The sequence below is a fragment of the Rhinolophus sinicus genome, chromosome 7, assembly GCF_057876585.1.
Source record: "Rhinolophus sinicus isolate RSI-liver-muscle chromosome 7, RSI-T2T, whole genome shotgun sequence".
Taxonomy (NCBI): domain Eukaryota; kingdom Metazoa; phylum Chordata; class Mammalia; order Chiroptera; family Rhinolophidae; genus Rhinolophus; species Rhinolophus sinicus.
The window spans coordinates 36,287,182-36,302,083 of record NC_142507.1 but is presented as its reverse complement, the minus strand read 5'-3'; the positions used below and the strand labels follow the sequence as shown (position 1 = coordinate 36,302,083).

The window sequence follows — 14,902 nt, the reverse complement described above, 5'->3', positions numbered from 1 at the left end:
AATGCAGGCTTATGCACAATTCCTGACACACTAACTTTAATTTGATCAATGAGACTTGAAGTGACAATCTTGACCATGCTAGTTTATAAAAATGAAAAATAAATTATTGCTCACTTCAGTACCTTCAATATTTTTTTGTAATCATTTTCTTGTAACACCTCTCACAAGTGCGCCAAGACCACATGACTGAGGACTGCTGCTATAGACAAGTAATTTTTACTTCTCTGTCAGCCTCTCTCTTCGTTATTGCCTCTTCCTCTGCATGTTGTTTGCATGCTGGTATTCCCTGGCTGCCTTTTGTTCTTATGACCTTGCAATTTTATATACTCTCATAACTATAATGGTACTTCCACCAATAATGTCCATGATTTCCAGATCTTTTTCCCTACTACTGATTGCTGTTTTCAGCTCCAGACTTAACTCTTCCTCTTCTTATACTTGCTACTTCACATGTCTATCATTTTGCATATGCAGTTTCTTCTGATTGGATGTCCCTCCTCCTTTCCTTACCTTGAGAAAAAATTTCTCATTTTTTAAAAACCACATCACTTCTATGAAGACTTCCTTAACTTCCTTAGGCAGTTTGCTATACCCAAAGCACTTTGTGCACTCTTTATTATATCATTTGACATATTGTAACCATTTATATTTTTATTAATCTTTATGCTGTAAACTCCTCGAGGATATATCTTATTTCTCACTCTTCTAAAGCTTAGTATATCACCTGGCACAGGTTGAATAGTGAATACATGTCAAATTAATTAATTAATTAAATGGACAATCTCAGTTTTCTTATGCTGAGGAAATTTCTCTTGAAGAAACATCAGGCTTAAAAATACAGTGCTGTACAAAAATTCAATATTAGTTGGATCAGTTATATCCCAGTGCTACATTTGTGTTGTTGAGCAAGTTATACAATCATCCATTAAGCCTTTACTTTCACTAACCTTAAATTCACTAATGTTAACTTTCCTCATTTGTACAATTATGCTAGTAATAATAGTCCCTGACTTTTTGGAGGTTGGGGGTGTAAAGATAAAATGCAATAATCCCTCTGAAAATCATAGTTTCTGGCCCATGGTGAGAATTTAATAAGTTATTTTACTGAAAGAGGGTTATGTGTTTGGACTTAGAATGGAAATGCAGCCAGAGATTTTCTCATGAATATAAACCATATTGCAAGTAAGTTATTACAGTGCAAAATATTCTATGAATGTTTTCCATTTTAAACTGTGGTTTATCACGTAATAATAATTATTATTTACCAAGTACAGAGCAATTCCTCCTCCTATTAAAAAGCCACAATAGACATCAACTGGATGGTTCTTATACTGCGTTATCCGTGTTAGCCCACAAATGATTCCACAAATGATGAATGTGAAGACCAAAAGCGGTTTCAAAAGCTTAGAGGAATCTGTTAATGTGGAATTGAAGTACATCTTAAAAACGAAAAAAACAACAACAAAAAAAAACAGGTTAAGTATGTCAGAAAGGTCATTTTACTATTAAATTACAATCAAATAAAAAGTTAAACTCAAAAGTCTAACTGATACACTCAATATCAATTTTACTGTTCCATTCCCCTTGCTATGGCTATATTCTATACCTGAAAAAATGTAAATACATGACAAAATTCAGGAACTAAATAACAGATCTCTCACTTAATTACACGAAAGTTTGAAAAAAACAATTGAAACAGTAGAATTAGCTAGACAACTGCTTAGTCTCCATGTTACTGGTCACATAATTTCAACACATTTTTCTCACATAAGACCTAATGGACTATGTATTAATCACATATGAGGATGATTCATTGTACAGCATTTGTCAAATTTACACTGACTTAGAACTCACTGTTACATAAATACTGAAAGTAAAATGTGTGCATGTGTATGTGTGTATGTGTGCATAACTGTGTATACTTAACACAGTTCTTTCAGTTTTAGAAATTATAACATTCATGAAGTTCTCAATACATGAAGTATAATAGTACATTAAACAGATACCAGGCTAAATAAATAACATGATTGTGTAGAAAAATTATTTTATTATAATATTGTTTATAGTAGATCCTATTTCTGCTTTTGATGTCATTGTATTGAAGGACTGCTGTGCTAAAGTTTACTGTTTTGTTATTACATGGCTATATAATGGATTTAGTAGGAGACAACACTCATTCCTGTGATTTTCTTTAGGACACAGATTGATGAAATTACTCACTTACTTACCGAAACATACACAGCTGCAAAGGCAGCGAGAGTTGCATGTTGAGAAGGGAATGATTTTCTGCCAAAAGAAGACAGTCAAATTATGTTTTCCATTTCAGATGCACTGTTAACAATCATCTCAAAAACACTGAGTGGTTGAACTTCAAAGCCATGAGGCAATAAGCAATAACTTTAATTTCAATTTTGTTTTCTGGAGAAACATCTGAGTGATAAAATAAACACTGCTAACCACCATTAGTACGAAAGAATAGTAGTGATGTGCTTTCCAATAGAAAGTGCTAGCTTTGCAGGGGATCACATCCTTGCACCATTGGAATCATGGCTGAAAGTAGAAATGGATTGGAGAACGTTGTAATTGTTCTTTGGTATTAGAATTATGTCAGTTTAAAGCAAAAGTTCATAAAACCTAAGATTTTAAAGCTTTTTAATTTTTTCTATGCTCCTATATACATGGTTTCATTTAAATCAAGTTTTAAAAGACAAAATTATTTTCTCACAGTAATGGGACTAAATGTGTTTTTTATACTCTAGAAAGCATAAGAAAAGTCTAGTTTTAACAAAATGTTTCTTTGTATATTTCACTTTAAAATAATTATTATCTCAAGAATCACAGAGCATCTTATTTCGTTAAATAATTTAAGAAACAAGGAGGTAGAGGTAGAACACAGGATAGTGGGAGAGACACTGAAAAGGACAGACAGAAGAATAGATATTTCTTTTAATGGATAAAAAAATTGAAAAAAATTTCAGTTATAATAATGTCCTCCTAATTATTTGTACCCAATAAAAAGGATTATCATTCAACACATATGAGATAATATAAAAGGATTGAGAAAGAATAGAGGATGTAAGTCTTAAATGTAGGTTTAAAGTTGTTTGAATGGATCATGAGAACTTGAATGTGTATAATTACATAATATCAGACTCTGATTCTTCTTCAAGTGTAGTTATTAACTTATTTTTCACTCTTAAATTGATCTTTGGGAACTCATTGAATGACAAATACAATTGTTATAACAATCATTTATTGTCCCTAAACTTCCTGTAATTTATTTCTTTTGAACTTCTAAAATATTATCTCTTGCCATACAAGTTTACTTTTTACTTTATTGATTGAAAAAATTTAATACATTGATAGTTTCTTGAGTTTTTTGTCCCCTATTTTTGGAAATGCATGGTTAGATGCTATACAGATCTACTGGGTTTAATCAAAGAAGACATATGCAACCCAGATGTTATCCCTTTTAAAACTCAACCCAAAAGAAAATTCACATGATTTTTTAAAATAAAATATATAATGGAGATATAAATATCATAGGTATTAAGTCTTGTACTTAATACAAGACACATACATATTAACAGTAAGCCATGGCTAACCATAAATATCTCAAAATAAATGAATTATGGTAACCTAAAACCATAATGAGTTTAGGGTGGGTCACAGAACATCATTTGGGTTTGGTGATAGGAAGATTAGTGGCAAGAACGTGGGGCTGAAATTTGGAGACAGGGATAAAGATTTTGAATGAGCCATCAATGGGTTTCTATGCTATAATCACTAAAGAGATAACTAAATTGAGAAGAAAAATAAAACCCAAATCATTATGACCAAAAAATGTCTGCCTGAGGTGATACCACAAGCTGTTAATGAACAGTGAAAACACTGATATGGAATGTTCTTAAGTTTCAGTTTCCAACCTGCCACTGTTGATAACTGTAAGGTCAGATCCTGAGCAAATATCTTCTACAATGTAGGAATTTTCTTTGCAAGACACATTCAGAGAGGTGTAGTTTGGCTTGCACACAGTCAGAAAGTATGGTGCCTGATATCCTGTGGACAGCTGTATGATATCTGTAATGAGGGCTGTAGAGCATAGTCCAAATACATGAACACCTATAAGCAAAAGGAAAGAAAGTGTTACCAAGCTAATGCTTATGCTGATGCTTGGATCTCATCATCAACTGTATTTATTGCACATTAACATGACCACCTTCAAATCTATTATGATCATTTTCTCTGAGTTTATTTCTAGAAGATGGTATAAAAATTCCTAAATTTCTGAACACTTAAGGTTAAAATAAGAGCACCTCCAAAGTAGTAATTTGAAGTATATTTGTCAGTTTGGTTAAATAAGGCCAATTCTTAATATTAGTAACCATAGGTCACTTGTCAGACACCTGGGACATGTTAAGGTGACCAACTGTGTGATTCAAAGAGGAATAAATACGGGGAATGAAGCAAAATTCAAAATAATTTTAAATTACTTAGCATATTTCAGCTGCTAGGGCTCTCTCTACCAATAATCCCTAACTCCAGCCACAGTTGCCAAACCCTACAGAATTGGTTCTAACTCCCTATAATCTGCTGTCATACCAGGAATGCGAATTAAAACACAGAAGGGGGTAGGTGAGCCCTGTCCTGGAAACAATAATCATGTCTGGGTATAGAGTTGTGGGAGCCTTCCTGCATGTTTGGAATTTGGAAATAGTGTTCTTATGTTTCCTCCTCCAAGTTCTAGCTTTCTTTTGTCTCCTGGGGCCAGTCTTAAGCAATAAATTCACATACCTTGATGCACCCTTGGGTACTCAAACTCCATTCTTGCTTCAAGTCCCTTACCTGACCTTATTCTTGGGAGTCTAGCTCTGCTCACATACCCATGATCTGAACTTGCCTGCTCCCTCTATGAGTACACTGACTTGACACCCTCGATTCGTTCTGATCGACAGCCTGAATTCTGATTCGTGATGGTGAGATGAGACGCACCTGGGTAGTTTGTCAATGAACTGTTGACCAAGATTTCTAGCTTGCCCATTACCCTGTTTTGCATTTTCCTTCTCTGTTTATTGCCACCTAACAACCACTCTACCAACTCCTTCTCCACCCACTCACCTGGGGTTCATGGCACGGGACCTTTATTTCTGCACTCCAATTCCTAAGCATACAAGGTCTTGGAGAGGAGTGTGGGTAAACAGGGAGAGTGAGAATCTCCAGACCCACAGAGATGGGCATTGCTGACTCCGGGTCACTGTTCTCTTGAATAAGATGGACCATCCTCGTAGTTATAAGGCTTTTCCGAGAGGTTATATCCCCCTTTTCCACATCATTTTGTTATATTAGGGAAAATTTTCTCTGACATCAGCTACAAGTCCTGAAGTTTTATTTCCTTGCCTCAGTGTATCACCCTACTAAGGGGCCTATTCTTGTCTTACTATCTTATTGTGTGTTGCTTAGTGGAGCAGAGTCTCAGCCATGTTTTAGACCAGGTTTTTCCTCTGGGGGAGAGACAGTAATATTTAATTATTTACTACATAGGTATTGAATGAAACTAACTACATATTCCTTTGAGATGAAAGGTTACAGGTAAGATAACTTTTTACTGACTTATTGGGAATGCATGCAAAGCATTCATATTGGTGTGATGTACTGTGGCTTGACTTCTCAGCTCAGTTAAAAGAAAAGAAAGGACTATGACTCAAAAAAATGTTAAGATGCTAATCATAATGTTCCCATGCTAATCAGAAGAGATGAAAGTTTAGATACTGGTTTGACTCAGATGTCAGTTAGCCAAGCTTATGGATTTTCTATAGATCTCATAAAAAATAGGAGGTAAAGTGGGAAGATATAACCAAGGAAAAATAGCCATGATATGCAGTATTCTATGGTGACATTTCCATGTGCATTAACTTCTGGATGAAAGCATTTCAGGATGATTGAAATGGAATAATTGATGTGCCTAAAGCAATTTCTAAAGAGTTATCCATTCATACTGGCCTGATGACATTTATTTTCCACATTAAAAAAAGAACACAGATCCAATGAAACCATTTTGAAGTTAACATATGCTTCCACTAGAGCTAAGACAAAATATATACTGAAATGCATGGCATGTTAGCTCTCAAAACAAGCACGATAACTGTAAATAACACATTTCAGTTACAAAGCCCAAATTTGGATGTATTAACAGTTTTTTGTGTAATATAAAACTCATCATGTACCAGAAATTATACATCTAAAACATAGCTTTGAAGACTTAATATCTGTAATTAAATATCACATTTCTACTTGGGAAAAAAAAGGTTTCCTTTTTTTGTGTTTCCCACACCCACCAACAAATCTGACAGCTCTTCTAAGGAAAGAGTTGAAGTTGCAGCCTCCAGCATTAATGTTGGGTTCCAGTCCAACCCCATTTCTTCTTTTGGACAGGCAACAGTAGAGAATGCCTTCCCCTACCATAATCTGCAAAGACAAGAGGGTGCAGAATGGATTCAGTGGGTTCAAATGAATTATAAGTTATCTCTTAACACACCATCGATTCAACAAGGTAAAGATGCATTTTTCCTAACAGCTTCTGAAATGTGATCAATTTCTCCAGAGTATTTGAGGGAGCAGTGAGAAGTAAGCTGTCAGGGCACTGTAAAGAGCCTTGCTTGGATCTTCTGTGCTCCTATGTACTGGTTAAGGATGTGATAGCATCCTGGAATTTTAATGTGGTGGCAGCACCCAAACTTTGGCCCTTTCCCCATCAACACCCAGTGACTCCTATTTGATTAATCACATGGTGACTGATTCTGCCCTAATTCTTGGAGTCTTGACTTGACACTTCATCCCTAAATCCATGAGAACAAGATGCCTGAGGGGAGAGTAAAATAAGTACCAATGTTAGGATCAGGAACATTTTACTAACAGATTATTTCAATAAACCAGTTTAAGATTGAGCAGAAGGATCAACCCATGGAAAGCATACATGAGGGTAGAAAGGTGCTATCTATGGCTGTCCAATAAAAATTTCTGCGATGATGAAAATATTTTCTGCACCATCCAATATGGTAGCCATTACCCACATGTGGCTATTGAGCACTTGAAATTTAGCTGCTGCAATTGAGAAGCTTAATTTGTTAAATTTCATTTCATTGTATTTAATTATTTAAAATTTAAATAAATCTATATTTAAAATGAAATAACCACATGTGACTGGTAACTATCTTATTAGAGAATGCAGATTATAAGAGAATCTAGGTAAGCAGTAACTTCTGGATGAAAACACTCCAGGACAATTGAAATGAAATCACTGATATGGCTAAATTTCCGAAGAGTTAACCGTTCATACTGGGTAGTATTTCCTAGGTTATAAGCTATTTAGAAAATATGTTTACAATGAACAGAGCCATACTATAGTATCAGAAGGACTATATTAAAATAAGGTTCTGTGCACTTGCTGTAGATTCTAGGACATAGGACATCAGTGAAGAAACTCAAAGTCAGCAGAAGGAAGGAAATACTAAAAACTAGAGCAGAATTAAATGAAATAGAGAACAAAAAACACAACAGAAAAATTTAATGCAACAAAGAGCTGGTTCTTTGAAAAGATTAATAAATTTGACAAACCTCTGGCTAGACTCACTAAGGAATAAAGAGAAAAGACACAAATAAACAAAATCAGAAATGAAAGAGGAGACATTACGATGGATACCACAGAAATACAATGGATCATACAAGAATACTATGTAGGACTATATGCCACCAAATTCAATAACCTAGAAGAAATGGACAAGTTCTTAGAAACATATAGCCCTCCTACGCTGAACCATGAAGAACTGGAAAATCTAAATAGACAGATCAACAGCAAGGAAATTGGAACAATCATCAAAAATGTTCCCAAAAGCGAAAGTCTGGGACCAGATAGATGATTTCTCTAGTGAATTCTACTAAATATTTAAAGAAACTCAATATATTTAGGCACCATTTCCTTCAGGAAGTTTCCCTTGATATCCCTTACTATTCCCTAAATTGAATAAATCCCCTCATACGTGGCCCCCTTAGCACCCTGTCCTTCCTTCTAGCACAGCTTGATTAAAGTGTACTTCAGTTATTATTTGCTTATCTCTCACTAGACTGTGACCCTCTGAGAGAAAACTCATTTCTTTTTATCTTTCATCTTCACTGTTTTTAGCACAGTACCTGGCACTGTGGGATTTGCACTTGTTATTTTTCACTGTGGGATTCTCGTTAGCTAAGTATCCTGGGCATTCAGGCTGTTAGTTACTCTATGTAAGACAAGCAAGATTTGAAATTATGAGTTCTATTTATGCAAAAAAATTTCAAATATTTGGGATTATTGTGCTTAAGAAAATTAGAATTAAAATTAGAAGTTAAATTAGAATTGATTTGTATAAACATGTGATGCTGAGAAAAATAGGGCTATATGAGATACTGATAGTCCCTTAGATATAAGTGATTATGTCACTCTAAAAATTATAACCATGATTAGGCACTGAAACAGATTTTCCAGGTGACACGTTCCAGTTCTCAATACTAGCTTAACATTTATTTTATGAAGTATTTAACATTGTAGGTTTTCAAAAAAAACCTAATGACAGTAAGCCTACAGCCTTTTGCTTCAAATGTTCAATCTGCTATATTTAGTTCTGTAGGTAATATGGTATGTGTACCATTATAAAGAATCTTAATTTGTATAAAAATATTTCTCTTAAGGAAACTCTATCAATAACCATACATGTGTGAAAATCACATGGTATACATGATGAAACCTTTTAAGATCAATTGTATAGAAATAATCAAAAGGAATTATTTCAAATCATTGAACATTGAATTAATTACACTTCTTGAAAAATATCCTACATTATCCCTTTAAATTAGACATGCATCATAGTAGCTTCCATATTCTTCATACATAGGTGTGATGTGATAGCACACAGATAGAATAATATAATGTTATCTCAAATTAATGATTTCAAGAAAATTAACCACTCATTCCTAAAATGCATTGTTGTATGGCTAAAAGAGATTGATTTCATCTTCACTTCTTCAATAACAATTCTGTGAATAATTTTTTCTTATTATTTCTATATGTAATGATGCACATTTTGTCCATGAATGCTAAATTATGTAAGACTTTATTTGTACAATGCCAATAAGAAAATGTGTTTTATCCTACAACACAAAAGCCATTATCTCAAATAATCTTGAGATTTCAGGAGTTTTATATTAGTTATTTAATATACTCCGAACTCATATGTCAACACAGTGCTTTCACACTCTTTGGCTTGCTAACAGATAGAGGGTTTTTTGGTCAGTATTTAGATATCACCCAACTGTCCTTCTCTCTGAGGAGCACAGCGATTTTCTCCTTACACTGTTATTCATTTAACCTTGATCTATATGTCATGGCATGAATTTTCAAAATGATGTAATTTGGCTTGAAGATAGAATTCTCCTCAAGGGAAGGAGAGATGCTTCCTGATGTATTTCCAAATGTGCCTGCTTGTGTCCTCATTCGGAATGGCACGCTGTTGTGCTGCAATGTGGTTTTAGGGATTAGGCTTTGACAATCAAATTGTATATGTTGCTGCTGTCATTTCTAAAGAGAAACAATTGATGACAAGTATCTTTCCACAATATTCTGTTTATACCATCTACAAGCCTGAAAAAAAACAGTACAATTCTTTTGCATGTCAAATATGATGGACAGGTTTTTGGAAGACAGTCTGAGTGACTCTGCTTCAGGGGAGATGTAGAAAGGAAATATGTTCCTCTCTATAATAATAAATATCATCATCATCATCATCACATCATCATCATTGGCACTGTCCTGGGATTAGCCACCATTGGGAGAACTCACAATGCAAAAAATCTTTCTTGAGAAAACACCAAAACAAAACAACCAAAGAAGTGTTATATTTATCATAGTATCTTTAGTGTGTGTATTTGCCTTTTGGGAATGCTAACATTGATTGTATAGTCTCCAAAAGCTAAGGTTAACTTCTAGCAACTATAATCAAATTCTGATAGAATTGTCCTATAAAATTAGATATACTTATCCTTTAAAAATGTGTAATAAAATTTTACTTCCAGGGAAAAGAATGTACATGTGTAGATTCATGCAGATTTCATAAAGATTTGATAAACCCAGATAGTCTGCATTGTTTTCCCCAAGAAATAATCTCCAAAGAACTGAATGAAATGCTTGTTTCATTATCACTCTAATGTAAATAAAAATTGAATATTAATGATGAAATTTTCCAACTTGAGGGCGATTTCAGAGAAATAAGGACATGCATGTCACAGACATAAAAGGAAGTTTCAGTTTCTCACACAAAATCATAAAGACAAGTTAAACTTAAAACAGCTCTTAAAACATAGAGAAAAACTGGAAAACAAATACTAAATTATTTATATGTAAATACCTATTTAAAAAGATCAGTTGATCTTCCTTTTGCTCATATAAATATCCGTTTAAAGAATATTTCTGATGTTAGTTCTTGTGTGTGTGTGTGTGTGTGTGTGTGTACCAGAAACATGTTATGCCCTCTTTACAGTTGATGATGCTATGCTCACAATCAATAAAAAGTGCTAATCTAGCAAAAAATGAAACACTAAGTGATATCAACATGCACTTTTGAGAAGAAACTGTTGTCTATGTAATTATTTGTTTTCCTCCTGCAGTTTTCCACACTTCAGATTTCACATAAATACATGAAAAATACATTAATGAGGAATTGTTTCAGGTATGTCATATTAGGCATTCAAGAATTATGCAGTTACAAACTTTTTTTCAGAATGATTTGTAAAGTAAACATTAGAAACCCATCATTTTTGCAATCATATAATCTTCTTTAACTTTTAATGACAGTAATTTTAACCTATTAAGTATTCCCACATGATACTGTCACAATATCTCAAAAATATGATCTTTCTGGTCCAAAATTTGGAGTTCACTTTTTGTTTGCTTTTAACCCATGTACTACATAAATGTAGTCATTCTTAGTTTTCTGGCACTGACAAGCACAATTTGGGGGCAATTCTTACCGTAATTGCAGGTCCAGCAAAAGCCAAGCTAAGCAACATAAGGAATGGAATTGCCTCCTGGGTGGGTTCAATATACGGCATGCTAAGACTGCGGTCATAGCAGCTAAATCCAGAGTGCACAGGTTTGAAGACATCTGTGAGTTCAAGGAAGTACAGACTAACCACCGATGATGCCAATATGGGCAACTGAGAATGAAGGACATAAAAGATCAATTTATTCTTAGACACATGTCATACATAGAGTCAGTACATCTCGAAGTAGGAAACAAGTATATTTTCCCTCTTTTTCATAGCTCCTCTCCAATCTCTTCGTTCAAATCATTCATAAGTACTATTATTGCTTCTGCCTTCAAAATATATCTCCAATTCATCCACCTGAGTCACCAGCCTGCTATGAGCCCATGTCATCACTCACCTTTGCTCTTGCATTACCTCCTAACTTCCACTTTGTAACACTCCTCACCCCACTCAACTGTTTTCCACCAGGCATCCCAAGGGGTCTTACAAAAGTATTTTAGAACATATCACTTCCTGTCTTAACCACTCCAGTGGTACCCATTCTACATGCAAATTTCACAGCATGGAATGAAAGTTTCTGCATGATCTGCCTCTTGCTGCAGTGTCTTACATCTTCTTGTACCATGGTTATACCTCTTCCTAGACCCTGGTTACTACAATCCCATTGGTCTTCACTCTTTTTGAAATATAACTGACATATTGAATTATATTACTTTCAAGTGTACAACATAATGATTCGATATTTGTATATGTTGCAAAATGATTACCACAATAAGTTTAGCCAACATCCATCACCACACATAATTACAAATCTTTTTTTCTTGTGTTGAGAACTTTTAAGATCTCTCTCAGCAACTTTCAAACACATCATACAGTATTATTAACTATAAATCTCCATGCTGTATATTACATCTCCAGGACTTATTTATATTATAACTAGAAGTTTGTAACTTTTGATTCCCTCACCCATTTTGCCCACTCCCCAACCCCCTTTGCTGTCAACCATCAATCTGTATCTATGAGTTCGAATTGTTGTTGTTTAAGATTCCACATATACTATCATAGAGCATTTGTCTTCCTCTGTCTGACTTATTTCACAAAGCATAATGCCCTTAAATTCCATCCATACTGTCGCTAATATCAAGATTTCCTTCTGTATTGTGGCTGAATAATATTCCATTGTATGCACATGCCACATTTTCTTTATTAATTTATCTATCAATGGACACTTAGGTTGCTTCCATGTCTTGGCTGTTGTAAATAATGCTGCAGTAAACATGGAGGGGTATATATCGTTCCAGTGGTGTTCTAGTTTCCTTCGGATTTGATAAATACCCAGAAGTGGGATTACTGAATCATATGGTAGTCCTATTTTTAATTTTTTTGAGGAACATCCGTACTATTTTCCATAGCAGCTGTACCAATTTACAGTCCCACCAACAGGGCACGATGGTTTTTCTTTTCACCACATCCTTGCCAACACTTATTATTTCTTGTCTTTTGATAATAGCCATTCTAAGAGATGTGAGGTGGTATCTCATTGTGGTTTTGATTTCCACTTTCCTAATGATTAGTGATGTTGAGCACCTTTTCATGCACCTGTTGGCCATCTGTTTGTCTTCTTTGGAGAAATGTCTCTTCAGATTCTCTGCCCAATTTTTAATTGGATTGTTTGTTTTTTTGCTATTGAGTTATATGAATTCATTTTATCTTTTGGATATTAACCCCTTATCAATATATGACTTGCAAATATTTTCTCCCATTTGGTAGGCTGCCTTTTCATTTTGTTGATGGCTTCCTTTGTTGTGCAGAGCTTTTTAGTGTGATGTAATCCCACGGTCTTTATTCTTTTCCTGTAGTGGCCAAATTAATTTCTACCTAGGGTCCTTTGTATTTGCTACTCTGTCTTCCTTTTGTGCTCTTCTCCTGGCTCTTGGTATGACTGGATTCTTCTCTTCACTTAATGATAACTTTCCGTACTCTCTATCTAAGTATCTCTTGATCCAGCCTTCCGTCTCTACCCTTATGATCTTGCTTGACTTTCTTCATGGCACTTATCATTAAGGAAAATTACCTTGTCAATTTAATACTTATTTATTTTTCACCTCCCTCCATCTCCCACTGAAGTATATGCTCCATGAAGTGAGAGTGTGCCAGTGTTATTTATTGCTGAATCCCCAAACTGTAGAACAGTTCTTGGCACATGGTAGGCATGCAGTCATTTAAGAATTTAATGAAGCAATAAATAATTGTTGATAAATGACTAATTGAATAAATGAGTAAATCTTTTTATAACAATAACTAGAGTTACCAGGTTAGCAAATGAAAGTACAGGTTATCCAGTGAGATTAGAATTCCAGATAAGCAATGAATAATTTTTAGAGTAAGTATGTCCCGTGCAATATTTGGGATATACTTATACTAAAAATTATTTGTTGTTTATCTGAAATTCTAATTTCACTGGATGTCCTCTCATGTATCTGGTAAATCTAAACTAAACACAATTTACTTTCTTTGTGTTATGGATTCAATTATTCACTCATTCAACCTACAATGTGCCAGGTATTATATGGGTGCTAATTGTAATATGGCAAACAAGACACGGGCTTGGCCATCTAGGATCATAAGCTTAGTGAGAGACCTCTTTTCAGCTAAAGAAAAAGCCCTGCAAATACATTATTTGAAGCTAGGCCTTTCTGAAAATGCAGACTTATATAACACTGAAAAAATTGTTTAGTTTAAAGCTTTATTACTCATGGAGGATACAATATTTATTTTAAAAAACAGAGCAGATTTTTGATAAAGATGTTTTTGACCACCCATAATTTCTGGTTGTCTATTTAAAAAATAAGTAAATTGACAAGACAGCATTATGCCTTGTATTCCTAAGAGGTTCTTTTGTAATGAGGTGACAATTAAGTTCTAATACTCTAGTAAAACCAAGGGGTCATATGGTTTTCAAGGCACCTAGGAGATTCTAATATCAGTTCTCCCACTCACTACCACCAGTGTGACCTAGGAAATGTTTTCCTTAAATCTGTTTTCTTATTTATGACACAGGTACATTGCTAGTACCCATCATTATAGGCAATTAAAAGGAATAAATAAAGTATTACAAGTAACATTCAACAATACCTGAAATGAAGACCAGTTTATAAGTGTTAGTATTACTGTTGTTGCTGTTGTTGCTGTTATAACTATTAACAATAATATCCTTGTCAAATGTCACCTTTTTCATAATGCCTTACCTAGCAATTCTTTTTGAGAGTAATTTCCTAACTCTTAATTCCCTAGGACTTACTTTTAGGAAATTGTTATACATTTTTTAAATTACTGTTCTTTATTATAGTTATCTGTTATAGATTAGTTATAGTCTTTGCTCTGCTTCCCAAATAATAATCTCCTTAAGGTAGGGGACTAATCTTATTTCTATATTTGTACTATTAATATACGTCATAGTGACTTCCAAATAGGTATGCATACATGTATATACAATAACTTAATATATGAGTGGAAATAATTCCTTTACTAATATTATGCATCTTAGTCCTTTCAGACATTAACCTCCTTGAAACTGCCAATTTTCCCAGTTATACCATTTTTCTATCCATATATTAATATTTTTTATAGTTCTGTAGAAGCATATTTCAAGACCTTCATATGTTTTCAAACTAGGAATCATATTTTTCTTATTTTTTGATGTTTATTTCTCTAAAGTATCTTTTACTATTTGTCTTTTATATCAATTTTGTTGTTATGAAAGTGATTTGAACAAAACATTTATAATATTTGGTGGAAAGTAGTTTTATACATTTTTCCTATACTGTAT

The 14,902-nt window shown here is 34.0% G+C and overlaps 1 protein-coding gene across 1 annotated transcript in view; it reads right to left on the bottom strand.

Moving 5' to 3' along the window:
• The window catches only part of PLPPR4 (phospholipid phosphatase related 4), a 37,089-nt gene that overhangs the window by 3,568 nt on the left and 18,619 nt on the right, over nucleotides 1-14,902 (bottom strand). Inside the window, exons 2-6 of the mRNA XM_019747052.3 lie at nucleotides 11,056-11,241; nucleotides 6,336-6,465; nucleotides 3,927-4,122; nucleotides 2,229-2,286; nucleotides 1,266-1,439 (exon numbers count right to left, since the gene is read on the bottom strand). Coding sequence (XP_019602611.1) covers nucleotides 1,266-1,439; nucleotides 2,229-2,286; nucleotides 3,927-4,122; nucleotides 6,336-6,465; nucleotides 11,056-11,241 — 744 coding nt within the window. The remainder of the gene's footprint in view (nucleotides 1-1,265; nucleotides 1,440-2,228; nucleotides 2,287-3,926; nucleotides 4,123-6,335; nucleotides 6,466-11,055; nucleotides 11,242-14,902) is intronic.